We start from the raw sequence: 22,841 nt of genomic DNA on the forward strand, positions 1-22,841 counted from the left end.
AATCATAGTATCACCAGTACCTTTCTGTCTGGTGCTGAATCCATCCCTTCCCCCTTCCATTACAGGTAACTACTACCCTAAATTGTGTTTTCTGTCTTCTTTTTTTTTAATTTATTATTTGTTTTAGAGAGAGAGAGACAAAGAGTCTCTCTCTCAAATGAGGGAGGGGGCAGAGAAAGAGAGGGAGAGAGAGAATCCCAAATAGGCTCTACTCTGCCAGCCCGGTGAAATTGTGACCTAAGCTGAAGTCAGACGCTTAACCAACTGAGCCACCCAGGGGCCCCCAAAATTGTCTTCATCAACATTTTGTTTTTCAGTAGACTTTTACTACATATAATTATCCTCCTAAGCAATAATTTATCTTCTCATATTTTACATTTCTATTAATAAAACCATATTGTATGTATTATTCCAAGATTTGCTCTGATTGTTCAACAAATTCCTAAGATTCATCAACTTTCACTGCTGAGTAGTATTTTTTGCATTGACTATACCACAGCAGGCGTATTCATCCTATCGTGGGTACAGTCGTGATTTTTCCAATATATTTTTAATACAAGCAATGGTACTGCAAATATGCCCAGTGGACATGCATGAGCAGGGCACACATGAGGAAGGAAATCTAATAGCTGGGTTACAGGTGAGAGCATCTTCCGTGTAGGGGGTACTGACAAATACTTTCCACAGAGCAGGAAAGTCCACATGCAATGGTAGTGGATACGGATTATGGGAGCTGCACTTTGCCACCTAAAACTGTTACTCTCAGACTTTGTAATATTTCCCAACTTTGTGGGAGCAAATGCTTTTATTATGTGGGTTACAGTAAATCAATTTATTTCTTATTACTAGTGGGGATGAGCACATTCTTATATTTTGATTGGCCATTCCAGTCAGAGGCACAAGTTTATGTCTTATCATTTCACTTTTTCCTCCTAGAGGTTTATTAAATTATTTATAAATACATAACATTATTTGCAGTTACATTCATTGACACTTATTTTTTCCCTTGTGGTGGCTTCTTTTCACTTTCTTCCTGTGGTCTTTTGATAAAAAGGGGTTCTAAAATCAAATATATTCAAATTGCCCTTAGTGATTTCCTTAATGGAGCTTCAGTATGTCTTGTTTAAGAAAACATATCTACCCTGCAGTCATAAATACATTGTTCAAATCATTTTCTAATTTTTAAAAATATTTTTTCTTTTCAAAGTTTATGCTTTAATCCACCTGGGAAGGATTTTTTATATAATGTGAGATAAGACTCCAAATAAATGTGTCTCTACATGGACAATCAGGAAGGAAGGAAGGAAGGGAGGGAAAAGGGAGGGAGGAAGAAAGGATGGAAGAGAGGAAGGAAGGAAAGATGGAACGGAGGAAGGAAAGAAAGGAGGCAGGAATGGAGGAAGTAGGGAAGCAAAGGAAGGAAGGATGGAAGGAAGGAAGGGGGAAAAGAAGAAAAAAAGGAAGACAATACATGCTAGTACTTTCATAGTGCTTTCACACGTACAAGGCTTTGTTTCTGAGTTCTCTACGCTGCTCCAATTCTATAATCCTATGCAGAGTCATACTGGCTTAATCACTAAGTTTTACATTACTTGTTATCTGATAAGGCCAAGTCCTCTTGAATTGTTCTTATTTTTCAAGAGTTTCTACAAAATTCTGCCCTTTGCTTTTCAAATATATTTCTGAATATATGTTGAACGAGTTTGTCATTCCACAAACATATAATAAACTAGAGATTTGGATTTCAGTCATCCATTTATTGAGTCATGGAGAGTTGACATTTTAGTTTTACTGAGTCTCCAAGTCTATGAAAAAGGTATATTTTTTCTATTTATCTAGATTTTTAAAAAACATTTTTCAACTATAGAGGTTTCACGCCTTTTTGTTGGATTTATTTTCGGTTTCTACATTATTTTATCCCATCAATTATTTGGGAATTTATTCTGTTGCCTTAAGTTAGCTCATGCATTTTTATCTTAAAACTATGTTACCTAAAAACCTTAGATCACTGGGGCATCTGGGGGGCTCAGTCGGTTAAGCATCCAATTTTGGCTCAGGTCATGGTCTCATTGTTCATAGGTCGGAGCCTGGAGCCTGCTTCAGATTCTGGGTCTCCTTCCCTTTCTCTGCCCCCTCCCACTTTCTCTCTCTGTCTCTGTCTCTGTCTCTGTCTCTCTCTCTCTCCCTCTCAAAAATAAATAAACATTAAAAAATAAAAGTAAAAAAGCTTAGATCATTGATTTTCACCTCTTCTTTCCTAATGTATGTTTCTAAGGTGAAAAATATCTGTTTAAATAATGCTTTGGCTGCCTCAAGCATGGTTTATTGTGTAGAATTTCTACTACTGTCACTTCAAAATACGTTCCATTTTCTTTGCCATTCCTTATTTGACCTATGAGTTTCTTAGACATGTTTATTAATTTTCAGAGATATAAGACTTCTCTAATTTTGTTGGTATTATTGATTTCTAACTCAATTGCATTTGGCTCATATTTATTTCAAAGCTAGTATGTCATGAAATATTTAAAAAATGCATTCTGCAGTTTTATGTGCAATGTTCTATACATGTTCATTAGTTCGAACTTATAACTGGATTCTTTAAATCTTCTACTTACTTACTGATGTTTTCTTTGCTTGAGCTACCAAAAAACAAAACAGACATTTTAATACCTCTCATTATTATGGTGGATTTGTCTATGTCCACTTATAGTTCTATTTTTGCTTCACATATTTTAACATTATGTATGCCTTGGGAATTGACCTTCAGGAAGCCTTTTAGAAATAAGTTCTAGGGGCACCTGGGTGACTCAGTTGGTTAAGCATCCGACTTCAGCTCAGGTCATGATCTTGTGGTTCATGAGTTCAAGCCCTGTCCCGGGCTCTGTGCTGACAGCTCTGAGCCTGGAACCTACTTCAGTCTGTGTGTGCGTGTGTCTCTCTCTCCCTGCCCCTCCCCTGCTCATGCTCTGTCTCTCTCATGCTCAGAAATAAACATTTTTTAAAAATAAAAAGAAATTCTATTTTAACTGATATTAATTCAGAAATTTCCACTTTGTTTTGAATAGCATTTATCTAGAACATCATTTCCATATTTTAGTTTTAACAACTCTGTAACTTTATGATTGAGATGTGTGATGAGGTGAATAATCCTCACCTTTCTTTAAAAAAATGTGAAGCATTTCGTGTATTTCCTTTCATCTTCAATTAGTCATATATTTGGATTTATTTGTACAGTTTTTTTTCTTTTTTTCTCACATTTCTTACCTTTTTCTTCTCCTTCAAACAGCATAGTCTGTTAACCATTCATATTTTACTCTATACTTTTAATGTAATTACTTTATAAATCTTAAAATGCATACTTTACTTGTAAGACTCTAAATTCTCCTTTAGATTTTAGAATAATTTAAATCCAGTCTCCTGTCCAATTTTTTAGGATAAGTCTTTTCATTATTTGTTTTCCTGAGGTTTGTACATTCTCACTGGCCTCCAGCATAACGTGTCCATATCTTGGAAAGGCGATGACTCTGAGTCTCTTTAGTGTCTGCAAGTCTGCAAGACGAAATTGTCGAAAAGAAGCCGCCAACAGTTTTACATCAGAATGGACTCTGCAAAGATTTTAGTTAGAATCGGGTAATGTGGGATACCTTAAGAGTAGGGAAAATATGAGACTAAATGTGGAAGTTGTTCATCAGAGATTCGTGCTGAAGAGGCAAAATATGGCATTAAAGGAGTCACTTAATCTTCATAGTGGTTATTGATAAATCACATCCTAAATAGTAAAGTAGTTTGCAGTTTTCTGTGATTATTTTTTATGGAAAACATTGTAATATATACCAATTACTGGCTCCCCTGTTCCAAAGGGCACTCATATTGCTGGAGTAACGTAGGGCTATGAGATGGCTTTGCCCCACCTAACAAGCTATGAGAAGCGGCCTCTATAGCTTCCTGTCGGAAGCAATTTTTTCCTGTGCTCTGCCCTAGATTCTTTGACCAGGGTGCTGTAAGGTTCACAGGGCACACTTGCAGGATGATGCTCTTTCCATCTGCTCGGACCTCCAAGGGGCTGCATGGAGAACAACTAGCCTGAAAAGCTGCCAGGCCCACAGCCAACTACATAATCAAGGAATTAACATAGGGGCATGGAGAATATTTGTTACAGCAACAGAACTTAGCCACATCTCACCAATGCATTTAGCTCAATTGTCTCATCTTAGGAGGCAAAGCAGACTCTATGTTTCCCCACGTTAGATATAAGAATATTGAAACACAGCAAAATTATGTTGCTTCCAAAGACCATACTTCAAAGTATCAAGACCTAGGAGATAATTTCCCTTAAAATGAAATAAAGGGCGTATGTAAGTGGATAATGAAGTTACAAATGTGTTATTATTCTACTCAAATTTTCACTACACATTTGTAATATGGAATCTCAACTGTAACACTTACTTGGAACTATAAATTCTATTTCTTCTGACATAGCAACTCCTAGTTTATTAGAAGCAAAGCAGCGGTATTTCCCTTGAAAATGAGATATGTGCCCCTCATTTGGGATCTTAAAGGTTCCTGAGTTGTTAGACACAATAATTCGGGGGTCAGAGAGATCAAAAGGCTTGTCATCCTTAGTCCACATAAATCTGTAAGATAAAACAGAAGTAAGTAATACTGAAAAATCAAAATGTACTTCTTAATTTTAAAGTAGTCATAAGCAAATGCACGACAATGACAAAACCAAGACATTTTATGGTTTAAGAAAAAAAGATTTTTAATAAAATACCAAAACAAGGCTTAGAAGGGTCTGAGAAATCTCGCAAGTTGCGGTAGACTGAATGCTTATGTCTCCCTCAAATTCATATACTCAAGCCCAATCCCTTATTGTAAGAGTAGTTAGAGGTAGGTCTGGGAGTTGCTTAGGTCATGAGGGGGGATTAGCATCCTTATAACAGAAACTCCCAAAAGCATTCTTGCTCTCTTACGCCATGTAAGGTTACAGCAAGAAAACAGCTGTGTATGAACCAGACAGCGGGTCCTCATCAGACACCAAAGCAGCCAAGGCCTTGATCTTGGTCTGCCCGGCCTCCAGGAGTGTGTGACAAATATGTGCTTGCTGTTTAAGCGACCCAAGACCAAGCCATAAAAAAGCTGTGACAGCTGAGAGAAGAGAAATTGAAGATAGGTTTTATTCTGTTCTGTTTGAAGTTATTTTAACTTTTCCAATTGAAAAGGTATTTTACTAGTATTGGCTACTCAATATAAACATATAATGTGTATCATGTGTGTATGTGAAAAGCTCACTCAAAATTTTTAAGAAAGTACTATTAAATGTGATCATATTTCCTAACAACACTTTTAGACATATTAGTAACATATTTCACACCACAATGAATATATAATTTTGAAAAGTGAATATTTCTAATTATTACAATGTTACTAAAGACAGTTTCTAAGACTACATTATTTTCTATCATATGATTACTGTTTAAGTTACTCGATGATTTGAATTTTTTCCCTTTTATAAACTAATTGTGCTAAACAATCTTAACATACTTAGTTCCTAATATTCCATTAGGAAAATCTCTGAAAAGTAAGATTGATGACAAACAACATAAGAACATTTTTATAGCTATTGATAAATATTGCAGAATTGTATTCCAGAAAAAAACCTACACAGTTGAATTCTCACGAGTAAGTGGCCACCATGTCATTTATACAGATGAGGCTCTAAAAAAAAGTCTTTTTAAAACAACCTTATCAATATGATCATGACTTCCCTACTCGATCTTAGTTAGCATATCATATATGAATTACCCATGCGAACTGGGTAATGTTTCAGGACACCATAATCTTACACTAACTTACCTGATTATTCTCTCAACAGGAATAACAAACCTTCACAGGACACATATTTCTGTTGGGAGTGTGCCTGCCCCCTACTCCACTCCTTTTACTTATTTCTCTTTGTGTTTTATGTTTTATGAGCTTTACTTACAAAGAACACTAACAATCTATTATTGTTAAATTCCAGTATGTTGACTGGGATCATTGGACATTTATAGAATCCACACTTCCACTTCCACTTGTTACGTCTTCTCGTTTCTTCAAATCTTTTTTCTGATCCTAGATAGAGTTTTGTAGTCAGCACCCCCAATTTATATCCTGCATAGGTCTTGTTTTACAGAATTTGATATTGTTTTAGTTGATGTTGCTACCACTAATGGTTAAGATTGCTAGATTTTTTTCCTTTGCTCGTGTGATGGGATACTTTTCCCTTGTTGTTTCCTATTTATCTTCTAAGTGTCTTGCATGGTCATCTAATTAAGGATTTCTTAAAAGTATTGTTTATAATTGGCCACTTATTGTAACCCTTCATTTTTATAAAAGCTTGTTTTTATCCAGGGAATGAATATTCTTGGGTTTTTAGATAAAATAACAAATTAATAATAATAATAATAATAAATATTAATAATCATATTTTCTCATATGTATAGATTTTATTTTATTAAATAATTATATTGGGCTTGGCTCTAGGAAAATAAGAAATAATGTTACAAGCAGACATTCTAATCTTATTTCTGAATTTATTGCAAATGTTAGTAGTATCTCATAAACTCATGATTATACACATAGATTAATTTGATCATTAATAATCTATGATGATTGTGTACTATCTTTTGATACAATAATTCAGTTTATTAACATTAATAGGTATCATAATATTGATTGATCCATATTGATCAAGCCAATGTTCAACAAAATTCATCTTCATTCCATATAATTCTATCCACAATTATATATATTAATTGAATATATCCCATTTGGTAAAATATAGATAATAATGATAATATGACACGTAAATGTTTCATTAAGAATGATTTTTAAAATATCAAATTATCAGCCAATCATCATGTGAGTCACAATACAACTTCAAATTATTAATTTTCATTAAATATGTATCTTCTTAGTGAATATAAATGAATTAAGCAAACCAACACATGGGTCCTTTGCTGCCCATTTGAGAATCACCTACATTAAAATCTAAAATTTTCCCTAAAGCTTTTCTCTCCTCACTCCCAATGCACACACATTTCTTTCTCCCTTCCCAAGTATAGGATGTATTTTGAAAGAGTTTCATCATGGATTATGATCACCTACAGTAAGAACTTTTTAACTAATAACCCACTAGATAAAAATATCCCATGCATGTAGCATTCTGCCATCCAGAACGACTAAATATTTCTATAACTTAAATACAAGTAATGACCTATTTACTGAAGAAGGTATGTGTCACATTTAAGACTTGCAATAATAAATAAGTATAGAATGTCATGTACAACTGTATTAAGCATTTGGCTTAACAAATGCTACCTTTCACTTAGTAGAATAAAGGATCTTCTGGGTTTTGGTTACCTTTTCACTTGTAACATAAGGAATGATCGAATATTTCCACAGTGCCGAAGCCCATGCTAAGTATTTAACATAAGGTAATTTATTTAATGGTAAAAATAATTTCAACTTGCAGAAGAACATATATAAAATAGCCAAACTTTATCTTCATAGACATAGTCATCATTCTTTTGGCAACACTTACCTTAGTCATATGTAGATTTATAGTCCAACAAGCTTATAATGGTCAAAGTACAATAAAGCAAAAACACTGTATGTATTTAAACAATGATTTGAAAGAATACTCACGTTGGTTCTGGATTTCCTTTAGCTTCACATTCAATTTGAAAATATTCATCAAAGGGAAAGGCAACTTGCACTTTTGACTGTTTTATGATTGTTGGAACCTGCTGAACTAAATATCAAAATATGTATGTAAAGAACATGGTCTGCAAAACTGGGTGAGGTTAATTTAGCTTTAAGGGAAACAACTAAAATATGTGGTAGGGGAGGCTGGCTGGCTCGGTCAGTAGAGCATATGACTCGATCTCAGGGTTGTGAGTTCAATCCCTACACTGGGTAGAGAGATTACTTAAAAATAAAATCTTAGGGGTGCCTGGGTGGCTCAGTCGATTAAGCGGCCAGCTTCTGGCTTTGGCTGAGGTCATGATCTCACGGTTCGTGGGTTCGAGCCCCGCATGGGGCTCTGTGCTGACAGCTCAGAGCCTGGAGCCTGCTTCGGATTCTGTGTCTCCCTTTCTCTCTGACCCTCCTCTGCTCATGCTGTCTCTCTCTGTCTCTCAAAAATAAATAAAAAACATTAAAAAAAATAAAATCTTAAAAAGAAAACATGCTTTCTAAATTGATAGGTAAAATAACTGTAAAAGAGTGAAAATTACAGAACAATATTGACTTCCTCTTTGAAAAATGTATTTGATTAATTTTTCTGAGGTGTGTGCTCTTGGGTAATTGCTTAAAAATTCCAGTAGAGTTAACACACGATGTTATATTAGTTCAGGTGTACAATACAGCAGTTCAACAATTCTATGCATTGCTCAGCATTCACCGTGATGAATGTATCCTCAACACCTATTACACTCATCCCTTCCCTTCCCTCCCTTCTGATAACCATCAGTTTGTTCTCTATAGTTAAGAGTCTGATTTTGGTTTGTCTCTTTTCCCTTTCTTCACTTGCTTTCTTTCTTAAATTCCACATATTACTGAAATCATTTGGTATGTGTCCTTCTCTGATCATCGTATTTTTTAATGTTTATTTTTGAAAGAGAGAGTGCATGTGTGCATGCATGAGTGGGGGAAGGGCAGAGAGCGACGGGTACAGAGGATTGGAAGAGGGCTCAGCAAGCCCCATATGGGCCTGGAACTCACAAACAATGACATCATGACCTGAGCTGAAGCTGAATGCTCAACAAACTGAGCCACCCAGATGCTCTAACTGACTTTCTTTCACTTAGCTCTATATCCTCTGGATCTATCCATGTTACTGCAAATGGCAAGATTTCATTCATTTATTTGGTTGAGTAATATTCCATTACATGTATATGTGTGTGTGTGTGTGTGTGTGTGTGTGTGTGTGTGTGTCTTCTTCATAGACATAGGGATCATTCTTTCGGCAACCCTTACCTTAGTCATATGTAGATTTATAGTCCAACAAGCTTACACACACACACACACACACACACCACTTCTTCATCTCTGTCACTTACTCTATTGATGGATACTTAGGGTGCTTCCATAATTTGGCTACTGTAAATAATGTTGCAATAAACACAGGGATGTATATATCTTTTCAAATTCATGCATTTGTATTCTTTGGGTAAATATTCAGTAGTGGAATTGCTGGATCATGTGGTAATCTATTTTAACTGTTTTTGAGGAACCTTCATACTGTTTTCCACAGTGACTGCACAAGTTTCCATTCCAACCAACAGTGTATGAGGGTTCCTTTTTCTCCACATCTTTGCCCACATCTGTTGTTTCTTGTGTTTTAGATTTTAGCCATTCTGACAGGTGTGAGATAATGTCTCACTGTGGTTTAATTTACATTTCCCTGATGATTAGTGATATTGAGCATCTTTCATGTGTCTATTGGCCATCTATATCTCTTCTTCGGAAAAATGTCTTTGTCTTCTGCCTATTTTAATTAGATTATACAAAATGTATTTAATTTTAAAGAATACATATACTTTACTTCTACTATTTCATTTCATATTGCCATACATGTTCATTTTATTTAAATCCAGAATAAAAAAAAATTTGTAAAGCAAAAGAAAGACTGCCATATTATTACAACTTTAAAGTCTCTATATTTAAATTATTGCCATTTAGTCTATTTGATCTATCTATCTATCTATCTATCTATATATTTTAATTAGTTCAATCATTTTGACAGTTGCTTTTTTATTTATAGATTTCTAAGACATTATAATTAATTTACTATATTATTTTTTCCATTGTTTTGTCATCACATATTTGATAATTTTCTTATTCTTGGACACGTGTTTTTTTTTTCATTTTTCTGTTTCCAGGTAACATGCACTTTCACAAATATCTTCAAGCATATAAATGTTTCCTTTATTGAATTAGTGACTTATGGTAAATTTCCAGGCATGGACACAAATAGTATTTACTCTGGATAAATGATGACATCATTTCACAAGAGGACATTTATTATAGGCAAAATATGAGTACAGCAGTTTCCAACATTCCTGCCACAAATGAACACCAGCATTTAAAAATGATAAAATATTTTTGCTAATTTTACAAAGGTATTTATAACCTGCTCTTTTTATTTTTATTTCTACTTATTGTTTTTGTTAGTAAGTATTTCTCCTTAATTTGTTTATTATTTGTCTTTTCCCTTTCCTTATTACTAAGGGCCTGAGGTTAGTTTTTTTCTCCCTTTATGGAATTTACCACTAATAATCATCCATAAAAATACACAATGGTATTTTTAAATAGATTCTATGTATTCAAGTACTGGCTAGTGTGTGACAAGTTAAATAACATTCAAGGAAACTTAAGAGGCACCTGGTTGGCTTAGTTAAGTGTCAGACTTCAGCTCAAGTCATGATGTCATGGTTCATGGGTCAAGGCCGAAGTCCGGCTCTGTGCCTATAGCGCGGAGCCTGGAGCCTGCTTGGATTCTGTGCCTCCCTCTCTCTTTGCCTCTCCCCTGCTTGTGCTCTCTCTCTCAAAATTAAATAAACATTAAAATTTTTGAAAAAAAGAAAAAGAAAAACTTAAAAATTGGGCGGATGACTTTGTCTCTCATCTAATGAAGTAGCCAGATGGCATTTCAGAGAATTATGTTTATAAAATAAAGTTTTGAAGGAGGACACAGATGTATGTAAAGCTCTACTATCAGTGAGCAATCAACAGTTTGCAAAGTGATACATTACCATCTTAGTACAGTTCCTACAACCTCTGGAAAGGAAGGTGACAACAATCAATTCATAAGGACGTGTAAATGATTCAGCTGCAGGAAACTGACTTAGGCAAATAGGTCTTAAGAAAAGCAATTTGGAAATGCACTGAGCCTGACTTTTGTAAGTAATATTCCACAGTGGAGTTACAAATAGAACCCTAAATAAACCCTGTGATATTTAGCCAAGCCCTGAGCCACTCTGTTTTCTCATTTGTAAAGTTAGGGATTCGGGCTAGATAAATTGCTGGTAAGGATTTCTGGTCTTGGGACCCCTTTACCTTCTTAAAAATTATAGGAGACTCCAAGGTGCTTTTGCTCATGTGGGTTATATCTAAGAATATTTTCCATATTAGAAATCAAAATTGAGAAATATTTAAAGTGTGTCTTTATTAACCCATTTTAAACAATTGTATATGTTAAAATAAACATCTATTTTATCAACAACACACTGAACATGAGGATGGTGGCATTATTTTTACATTATAGCTAATCTCTTTAATATCTTCATAGAAGGCAGTCAGAGTCTCAAATCTACTTCTACATTCAATCTGTCACAAAAGTGGTTTTGCTTAAATATTTAAACACAATCTAGCCTTACACCAATAACGTACTTGGAAAAGGATGAGATATTTTATCACCCTTCCTGATGACTGTTGACATTCTTCTTAAATATACAGTCAACAAGTGGTAGTTTCTTAAACATTTACTCCAATATGGAATATGAAATCATACCCATGAACTTTTCATATTCTGTTATAATAAAATGTTTACCCATGGATTCCTTTTTTTCTAAGGATTTTATTTTTTAAACAATTTCTATACCAAACATGGGGTTCATACTCACAACCCTGAGATCAAGAGTTACATACTCCACCAACTGAGCCAGGTAGGCACCCCATCTATGGGTTCTTTTGAATCTATGTATAATTTTTAACATTATATGATAATAATTTGGGCAAAAAATACTGGTTCACTGATCCTGAGAGGGCCATGGTTCCCAGAATAAATAACTCAATGATATTATTTCTAGTTCTAAAAACACAATTTTGGCTTAAGGAATCTGATAATTCAGTTTTACTAGTTTGGGAACATTAGTTTAGTCCTTATCCATTGGATATTCATAAACATTTTCACAACATGAAAAAAACATTCATACCTTCAGTGACATTTACCTCATTTCTGATAGCTACTATTTCTAAGTAGGGCAGGTCTCCAGCTTATTGCAAATTCACATTATTTAAATCTTATTACAGTTACAAAGGATGAGGGATGACGTACAATAGCAACAGTCCCTAAGATATCAGCTAATAACTTGTGAACAACTTGTTTATTAGAACATTATTCTTTCTTAAATTTGCTAAGGTTGTAAAGTCTCAGCAATAACTAATTACTCGGGGGATGGAACTAATAACCTTTGGGTGTTTATAAGAATATATATTCTATATTATAAATTCTTTCCTCCATAATTAGGCCAATTACAGAGATACCAGACTCGTTGACATTCAAACTAGATACTTGCCTTAGTTGCATTTGCTAGTGAGGGCTCTGTAGTACCGAAATAAAGGGGTAATATTCAGTTGTTCTGAAAACATGTCATTAATATTTTATAACAATTGTTGTCTAAGGATATTAAAGCATGAAAATGCATAAGCAATTGAGACAACCAGAATAAAAATGGGTGCTATAGATTAACGTAAACTTTCAAATTCTTTTTTTAATTAGAGATTTTTTTATGCTTATTTATTATTGAGAGATAGAGAGAGAGCATGAGAAGGGAAGGGGCAGAGAGACAGGGAGACACAGGCTCCAGGCTCTGAGCTGTCAGCACAGAGCCCAATGTGGGGCTCAAACATCAAGAGCCACGAAATCATAACCTGAGCTGAAGTCAGACGCTCAGCTGACTGAGCCACCCAGGTGCCCCAGTAAACTTTCAGATTCTTTACCACTGATGAACTAAATGAGAAAAGAGGGAATATATATTTGAAAATGTATATTCTAAGAGAATACGGTCAGGAATCTGAATCCAGAATCTCAGTGCATCTTTGTTGCTACTGAGTGTGTGTGAGGCGGGGGGGGGGGGGGGGGGGGGGGGGGGGGGGGGGGGGGGGGGGGGGGGGGGGTATGTGTGTAAGATATTAACCCTTTCTCACAAGGATCACCAAGCACTTTGCTCTCAATTTGGTACTGCACTCAAATCAAAAGAATCTGCGGGAGATGAATTATTTCCAGCTGATAACCAGAATGTTCACAACTAGGCTGGTATACATTGTCTGTATGCTCAGAGTACATCTACAGAAAAGATAAGTGAAATTCCTTAAAAAGTCAGAATATTCAAAGAGAGACTTGACCATCTGTCAAAGGCATTGGAGAAGGAAGAGATCCACTCCTAGGGCTGAATGAATAGGGCAGGGCTGCCCCAAGTGGGTGATGTGGAACTGCTGTGGGAAGCAATTTACGGCACTTCCTCAGAAAAACGGTTTAAGACAGTTGGAGACTTACTTCCTTTTCTATTCACATTCAGATTGAGCAATTCAGAAGAAAAGTTTCAGTTCAGAGTTACTACTTCGTTTAATCTTTATTCAGCTTGCTGAACACGTCTAATTGTCTACAATTTAGAGAATGTGAGAAGATCGTTTTCAATGCTAAGATTCAATTAAACAAGCAATGCCTCTTGTATTATAAATCTCCAAATCACATATGGAAAAGACAGCAGGGATAATACAGGAAGCATATGGATAAAAATATCTACATAATCTCTTAAGGGTCTTTCGTATCCCATGTCCTTACAACACAAGACAAATTCCCCAAATCTCTGTATTATGTAGCTGATACAGAATCCATAAAACGTGTTTGCAGATATATTATTTTCTTACTAATGTATGTTATGATATATATTTTCATAAAACGACTGACCTTTTGATATGAATTCACACTACTGAATGCTCTACATTTTCAGAGTTGATAACAACTCTTGGATTTTTAGTTGTATAAAAATGTCTTTTTAATATTTTCTTAATTCACTGTTTTCATTTTTAATGTTTATTTATTTTGAGAGGCAGAGAGAGAGAGATAGAGAAAGAGGAAAAGAAGAGGAGAGGCTAAGTTGGGGAGGGACAGAGAGGGAGGCAAAGAATCCCAAGCAGGCTCCGCACTATCAGCAGAGAGCCCAATCCCATGAACCACAAGACCTTGACCTCAGCCAAAATCAAGAGTGGGATGCTTAACCTAATGAGCTACCCAGGGACCCCCACTGTTTTCATTCATGAATATATAATCATTTTGAAAAAAAGATACAAAGTTCATTCAGTTCCTTTTATCATACTTGGTTTAATACCATTAATCTCTAAATCATAACATTCCCTAAAATAAACTAAGGAAGCATGGAAACGTGACAACTGTTGATAATAGTGAAGACTATCTTTTACTGCAAAACACCTGATCTACAGGTCATGTTTCTTGTTATGTGCCAAGTTAGCATAAGAGGCAAAAAGCCTAGGCTGCAAAATAATTATAACAAGCATCCTAATACAAGTCATCCAAATTTTTAAAAAGGCAGTGATGAAATCAGAAAACAGATTGCTGGAAAATAAATGGAAATATAATAGAAAAATCACTTTCTCAAGCTACAAGTATTCTACTTAAAAATGAAAAGGCAAATATGAAATTCCACAAAGTAGGTATTGACTGCTGTCACTTTACCTGAAAGTGGTATTTCAGTGGCTGTGGAGAGTTTGAACAGACAACAGATCAGAGTCACGATGAATCCTCTTCCAAGTAACAGAACCTCCATTGCTCCTCAGGAAGGAGGCAACTCAGGAAGAATGAAAATGGTAGCGTCTCCTTTCACTTTTGGTTTAAAGTCAAGCAGAACGTAGTTCACCTGGACACTCAAAAAGAAACAGAAAGACATATCCTTTAAGCTCATGTACTCTGAAATGACAATATAGATAAATGTTTCTCCTGCAATACTTTTCCTCTTGATGAAACTGCTTTCTAGGAAATAATATCATTAGTTTTGCTACTTTTTAAAAAAAACACACTTGATACAAGCTATATTATAAACCACAGGCCATTCCAACGAATTATGTTCTTCAGCCAGAGGATTTTTTGCTTCAAAGGACTCAAGGACACTAGAATGGAGGTGAGTGCCAGTGAATAAGAGAATAACTTCATTTAAGCCATTTTGTTCAAAACGTGGCTCTTTTTCAATCAATTCTTTATAGCAGGCATCTAACCCCATTTGAGTCATTTATGAAACATCACAAATTTACCCTTTGATTTTTCTGGCAAAACAACTTTTCGCGTGCAAGGTTCTGACACTAATAAAAGATGAACAGCAAGATCTAGGAAGGGAAAAATGAAGGACCCATGGATAAAGACCCCAGCCACGTTAAAATTCACAAATTTGGGGCTTGTACAAGCAGAAAATAATTTCTTCATTTACTTTACATTTAAGCAGAATGTTCATACACTCCATATTGTATAGAAATAAAAACTAAAATGTCAAGTTTCCTTTATGTACTCATATCATTTCTATTTTTTTTTCTGAAACACTGTGATAGTAGATGTCTAAAAACTGCTTATAATACTTTTTTAAAAATAAATTGGCTCAAAATGTGGTTGTTTTTCAGATGTATCATTTTCTTTCTCCATAAAAACAAATTATTACTCTAGTTATTCACCTAGAACTGGTACAAAGAAATTAATGAATATAGAGTCAGACAAACTATCAAATTATATTCAATTCCAAGTATATAGGTTCTTTTAAATGTCACCTCAACTTTTATCTGAAGAGATCACACACTGGCATCTTTCACATATGGATAGAATAAAATACTATACATTTAAAATTGGGGCGCCTGGGTGGCTCAGTCAGTTAAGCCTCCGACTTTGGCTCAGGTCATGATCTCAGGTTTGTGGGTTCAAGCCCCACGTCAGGCTCTGTGCTGACAGCTAGCTCAGAGCCTGGAGCCTGCTTCCGATTCTGTGGCTCTCTCTCTGCTCTTTCCCCTCTTATGCTCTGTCTCTCTCTGTATCAAAAATAAATAAAACATTAAAAAATATTTTTAAATAAAACAGGAACTAATGATTCTGCTATTTTTTTCATAATTTTGAGAGTGTGAAAATACAAAATCCCATTTATATTTTTATTTGAGGAAAGTTGAATTAGAGTAGTGGCTTTTCTCTGCTTTTTCTTTCTTTTTAATTTAAAAATGAAATTTTAATGTTTATTTATTTTTGAGAAGGAGAGTGTGGGGAGTGGCAGAAAGAGGGGGAGACACAGAATCGGAAGCAGGCTCCAGGCTCTGAGCTGTCAGCACAGAGCCCAACACAGGGTTTGAACTCAAGAACCACAAAATCATGAACTGAAACAAAGTTGGGCACAAATGACTGAACCACCCAGGCACCCCTACTCTGCATTTTCTGATCTTAACTGATCCATCTGTAAAAATGGGAACTGGGAAAAAATTACTTTTGCGTGGTTCAGAAAATTTCCCTAAATGAAAAATAACTTATATTGGTAATGTAAAACATTCTGAAAGGTATCACTGCATTGGCACCCACTTTCTTGATAAAATGAATTACCTCATCAACAAAATAAAATGTGGAAAAAATTACTTTATTTATAAAAATCAGAACATTGCCTAACTACAAAAACTGAGTAATGAATATTTGTACAAAGTTGAGAGATACTGAACCATACAGCTATTTCTAAGATGAAAAAAAACAAGAAAATATTAATATGTTGCCAAGTGAATTTTCATTTTCCTTCTATCTTCTTGAAATACTTCGATAATAGTCATCTCAATTCATTATTTATGGTTATATGTCACTCTTTAACTATAATCTATTACTTAATATTTTGTCCCATTAATATTCAGTGCTGATTTCTTTAAAAGCATTTCATGTATTTGTGTAATGATCTTATCCTCTATTAGTAAGGAGAAAGATCTTCAAAACCATGATGCTTTTAGGCAATCCTATTTCCAGATTCATACATCAAGCTCTACTGAAACAGAAAACAGAAATACTCGATGGCCAAGTAAGTGACTATAAGCTCAATTTCCATTAATTCCTGATTTCGGCTAGTGAGCTCACTGGTCTCTAATTGCCACAGTAAAATAACTTGCAGACACTAATTGTTCAATAGTGATGATCTGACTTGGGAATTTCAATTGTTTTAACTCGAGGGTCTTGATGAGAGAAACTCTCTCCCATTAAAGGATGCCACATTGAACCCTTGACTTAAAATAAGCCTGTAAAGTAAGAGACATAACACTGATGATGCCAACGGTTTCCAGAATATGGAATGGTTAATTCTGTATCTGACCTACTCTCCTGCAGGGATTAGCTTCAATTTACTGGAGACTTAGATATGAAGCGGTTGTTAAAGTCATTGGAAGTTAAAATGTGACTCCTTGCAAGCAAGACTCCATTAGGTAAAGATGACTGCCCCCAAATAGCTGTCATATGAAAAAGCGAATACCAGTCACAATTTCATTGTCAGCATGCAAAGGGGCATACTATTTAGTAATTATGTTGTGCAACAGTAAGGTAGCAATAACATTATATTCCCAATTTATCTTTCTTCAAAGATGTTAATTTAATGCCTCAGACCAGACCTCAAAGATAAAAGCAATTATAGAACTTAGGGTGGAAATGACAGTAAGACAAGAACAAAATAACCTTAAAATATTTTGAGGCCCACTCACATAAAGCTGATGTCTGATTGCTTATGTTAATGACATTAACTCAGATCCAAAAAGGAGTCAATGAATTTTCATGGGTTTAATTTTCCTTCTATGCTAGCTCATCTTGGAAACCAGAAAACCATCTCTGACATTTAACTCAAAAGAAAACAGATGTTTCAGTGTCCTGTACAATTGACCCTTCCTGACCGCCTTCGCTTCTCCGGCGGGATAGGAGGAGCAGGATCAAGAACACACTGGTTCTGAGACAGCAGAGACTCGGACAGGCATGCAGCCTGCATGGGCCTCGTTCTAACTCAACAGTAAGGAAATAAAGCTCTTTGTTTCCCTCCACCTAATAGCCTAGAATATACACACATCATTAATACTACAGAATGACTTCAAAGATCCCTCTGATGTTTTTAAAATAGCTCCATGTGGTAAATCTAGGAACAACTAACTCCCTTAGCTTCAGTTCACACTCTGCTTTAAGGAATGGAAATGAAAGTTGGCTTATCCTTTGTCCATTCTACCTCACCTTCCAAGTACATGCCAAGGTACTGGGGCCCATAGGTCAACTAACAGGAGACAGCGCTGTGTAGTGAGAGCATAAAAACATGAAAAATGGAGTCAGAATATCCTAGGTTCAAAAGCCGTCACTGACTACTGATGAGGGAAACATTTGGTGGGCTGCGGACAAGGTGCAAGCTAGCACACCCATGTGTGTGCGGGATGTGTGCCTTGTTCTTCAGGCACTCCTGGCTGCTCAAGGTCAAAGGAAAGAAAAGAAAACAAAAGGCCAACTGATAGAGATCATAATCATACAGTACATGGGTCTCCATCAGTTTATAAATATCTTAGTAAGTTATAAGAAAAAGGCAATCTTATCAATAGCCTAATCTCCAGAAACCTATAGACTCAGTTTTCTGGAGCCCCAACATCTCCCCTCCATAATGATATGGGGAACAGAGGCAAGAAGAAAACGGCAGGTAAAATTACATTTCCTCATAAGCTGCATCCCACTGACAAATACTTATACAAATACAGAGTATAACATTTCTCCAGGAATCAGCGACCATCCTAAAGTTAATGCATTACTACAGGGAAAACAACTTTAGTTGACAATAGTAAGGCCTCAAGTATCTTAGGAGCCCCCTTTTGCATATCAAAGTCCCTCTGGGGACCTCCCTTCTGACTAGACCTCCCAGCTCCATAGCATAAAACCAGCCTTCTTCACAAACCCCAGCTCAGCTCTTTCCGCCCACGGGAACTGTCCCCATGCTTTAATAAAATCACCTTTTTGCACCAGAGACGTTCTCAAGAATTCTTTCTTGGTCGTTGGCTCCGGACCATCAGTCCCATCACCCCAAATCCTTATTGCTACCATGTGGCCTTGGGCAGTTTATTCAATGTCTCTTGCTCAACTCTACAAATGAAGAGTTTTTGCCCTTAGGAGGGTTAAGTGAGCACAGAATAACAAATGACATTTACTACGAGTGGTGACAGTTGATAATTCTGCTGTTACTGATAATTAGGGGGTAATATCAAGTTGTAATATTCCGATCCAAAGAGTATGGTTAGTTTGTATGATTTCTACCATAGTTGTAATATCTAACTACTTAAAAAAAGTCTACTCACTAAAGTTTTTAGTGGTGAAATGATATAGATTTCAAATACTTGATGAATTTTTTTAAAGGGTGGGCTGTGGCAGATTGATGACAAAGTTTTCAGTTCTTCTCTCTTCCTTGTCTCCACATGCTTTGCATAGAACTTTCCAGCTTCTCTCACTGAGAAGCTTTCTCTTCACTTTTTGTATCTGGCTGGCCTTTGACTGACAGACTGAGAGCTTAGGGCTCAAGAAGAACAGCACCTTCTTTCTCCCTGCCTCTCTCTAGCTGCTCACCTAGCCTGCTGGACAATGAGAGACATTACTCCGTCACCCGGGGTAATTCCTGGCCAATAGGCAGGCAGCCACCAAGTGTAAAGGAGACCCATCTTAGATGAGCCAGCACCGATGACCCAGCAGCTGCACATAACTGCAAAAGCTGGCCTGGCCAGTGTCAGTCCAGCCCAGTTAAGATCAGCAGGATCATTAGACAAGTCTCAGGATACGGCAGCCCCAAAACAGCACCCTCGGAATACGGATATTTTAAGCTGAAGAAATTCTAGATAGGGCAGGTGCAAGAAAGGACCTGAAGGTAGGTCTAGACCCTGCCTGTGAGACATGCTCCCCCCATACCTGGAGAGAAGGAGCATTCTTGTCTCTGAAGACAGAGAGACATGGAGATGAAGCTGAATGAGCAGGCTTTGCTAAAGTTTCCAGAGCTGACAGCTCCCAGCCCAGATTCCTTTTGTTCTGTTACATTTTCTACAACTTTCTGGTCTTCATGAAATCTAGCATTAACATGTTTCTTCAGGTCCTCATTTCCTTCTGAAGGTTTCTGTGCCACATAAAACTTACATAAATTTGTGTGCTTTCCTCATTTTTCTGTCTTTTGTTAATAGAGACCACCAAGAATCTAAAAGAATGGGGGAAAAAAAGGTTTTTCCTCCTCTACACACACAAAGACACAGTAAAATTAAGAACAACAGTAAATGGGGGTGCCCAGGTGGCTAAGGGGTTAGGCATCTGACTCTTGGCTTCAGCTTTGGGTCATGATCTAATGGTTCTTGAGTTGAGCCCAGCATTGGACGCTGTACTGGTAGCACGGAGCCTGTTTGAGACTCTCTCTCTCTCTCTCTCTCTCTTTCTCTCTCTCTCACTGTCTCTCTGCTCCTCCCCTCACTGACTCATATGTGTGTGTGTGCACACACTCTCTCAATAAATAAAAATAGCAATAATAAATAAACTTTAAAAAAAGAACAACAAATATTTAACACAAATGTTTCTTGTATTAAATAAATCTGCTTTTGCCTGGCTTGCAAAGTAGAAGTAGCTAACTGCTATAGGGGGGAAAAGAATAAAAGAATTCCTACAATATGGAGAATTATAGAAGCTGTGTCATATATGTGTAGTATAATTCTTTATACTACTCTATTTGGGTATGTTTTAACATTTCTATAACAAGACATTTATAATGTGGCTATTCAGTCTGTTGAAATAAGAAATAAGCTTAAAATATTTCAAGACAGCAAGGAGATTTCTTTAGCAAAAGATAGAGAACATCTACTGGCATATTTTTAACACAAAAATGGCAAATAGCCAGAATGTCTCCCTGAAGGCTACCATGCTATCAGACCCATTCTGTTTGAACTACATTCAGAAAATCCGAGGTCCCGGGGTACCTGATTCTTGATTTCGTCTCAGATCGTGATCTCACTGGTTTCTGAGATCAAGCTCCATGTCAGGCTCTGCACTCGCAGCATGGAACCTGCTTGGGATTCTCTTTCTCCTTCCCTCTACCCCTCCCCTGCTTTCTCTCTATAAATAAATAAATAAATAAATAAATAAATAGGCATGTTAAAAGAATTTTGAGGGGAGCCTGGGTGACTCAGTCAGTTAAGTGTCCCAGTTAGGCTCAGGTCATGATCTGATGGTTCATGAGTTTCAGCCATGCATCGGGCTCTGTGCTGACAGCTCAGAGCCTGGAGCCTGCTTTGGATTCTGTGTCCCCCCTCTCTCTACCCTTCCTCTGCTCGCTTTCTGCTTTGTCTCTCAAAGTAAAATAAAGATATTAAAAAATAATAAAAATAAAAATAATTTTAATTTTAAAAATTAAATAAATAAAAAATAATTTTGAGTTATCCTTTGAATATAAGTGTATGCATTCTGCATATCCAGCACAAGTTCATAATAAAGTACAATGTTTGTTCCTTATTGCTTTGTGTGCTTGTAATGTCATTGTCCAACTAAAAGAAATATAAGCCTAATTTACAGTAATTATTTATATCTGGGTAGCTATTAGTACAACCTCTGGATGTCTTTTAATGTTTTTTTAATGCTTTGATTCTTAATTCACTGATTTTACATAATGTTTCCATTGGAATCTGTTAAATTCCATGAATAAAGTACAGAAAGGCAAAGAGGAATAAAATGTGGTGAGAGTACATAGTCTCTTTGGACTATTATTTACATTTATTTATATATGCTGATGTTCTGAACTGAGGAAAAACACAAAATGATTTTAAAGTAAGCATAAAAAGGTCTTCCGTTACTGTTAATATGTTCTGAATAATAACCATTCCTAATGACCACTTGTTTTTTATACTTGACAGTAATGGTGTCATGTTTACTCAAAACCTTTGACACTCTGGGTTTCTAACGGTCCCATTGTATCATAAACCATTTTTTTCTGTTAAGCAAATGATATACCACAAGTTTCTATTCCTGAATTCCAAAATAGATTCCTTCATTCCTGTAAAAAGAATAAAATTTGATAGTGGAGTGAATGGACCAAAAGCAGCTTAAAAAGGCAGCTAGTTTGGGATAGTATATTTTACCTCAGTGATATTTTTCACCCGTTTGGCATTTTCTGTCACTAATTATTCACAAACATGTTCAGGTGAATTTTCTCAGGAGAAAAATCCAACAAAGAAAGTCTGAAGAAAAAAAAAGCAACTCTTAGGATCACTTTTTTTAAAGCTCTCATTTCTGTGGCAGCATCTTACACAAAGCAGCCATGTCAGAGACAGCCCGACTGCCATTTCTAAAGAAGGCACAGAATGTAAACAGCACCCCAAAAGTGCTGTGTCGACATTCCTGTTCACTAAGAAACAGCATTAAGTTGTTTTAGACACTATGAATTTTAGAGATCAGAATTAACTTCATGCATGCTAAATCATTAACCAACATTTTTCTACTCTGGAAGCTTGAAATAGACCAGCAACTTTTATTATAGTCAGCAGGAAGGGATATATTATGACACTGACATCCAAATTGTCATTTTAAAAATAACTCAGTGGATTTGTGTAATAGTCTGGCATAGTGCTATAACTTGGAATTGTTTAAATTTTATTTTCTCTTTACACTCAAAGGACTTAAGAGTCGCTGAGCTGCTACAAGCAAGCGTCTTACATAAGGCCATTTGACATTTTCATGATGGGATGGATGTCACCTTCACTTCCCTCTGACCTCAAGTGTCCCTTTATAAAACTCCTTTTCCTGTGACTGACAGGGGAGAGTAAACTATTCCCTTGATTCAGGAATTAGGTTTTCCGGGGAGGAAGGCCAGCACATTTCCATAAGCCTAAAGTGTGATCAGAATCACTCTAACACCTGCAAACTGGGAAACGATAAACACAAAGAAACTCAAAGGCTTTTGTTCAATCACCTCACTTGGCTAATACCACAAATCAATTTACAAGTGTCATAAACACAATAATCCTGA

The 22,841-nt window shown here is 36.0% G+C and overlaps 1 protein-coding gene across 6 annotated transcripts in view; it reads right to left on the reverse strand.

Moving 5' to 3' along the window:
- CHL1 (cell adhesion molecule L1 like) overlaps positions 1-22,841 on the reverse strand; it is a 203,288-nt gene that overhangs the window by 67,572 nt on the left and 112,875 nt on the right. For 5 of the 6 annotated variants that reach the window (XM_029918203.1, XM_029918204.1, XM_029918202.1 and 2 more), the window contains exons 3-5: positions 14,525-14,705; positions 7,690-7,795; positions 4,447-4,634 (exon numbers count right to left, since the gene is read on the reverse strand). In XM_029918203.1, coding sequence (XP_029774063.1) covers positions 4,447-4,634; positions 7,690-7,795; positions 14,525-14,615 — 385 coding nt within the window. In that variant the 5' untranslated portion in view covers positions 14,616-14,705. Of the gene's footprint in view, positions 1-4,446; positions 4,635-7,689; positions 7,796-14,524; positions 14,713-22,841 lie in introns of all 6 variants that reach the window. The other variant, XM_029918201.1, reaches the window with a different exon arrangement.

This window comes from Suricata suricatta, chromosome 12, assembly GCF_006229205.1.
Source record: "Suricata suricatta isolate VVHF042 chromosome 12, meerkat_22Aug2017_6uvM2_HiC, whole genome shotgun sequence".
NCBI classification, from domain to species: domain Eukaryota; kingdom Metazoa; phylum Chordata; class Mammalia; order Carnivora; family Herpestidae; genus Suricata; species Suricata suricatta.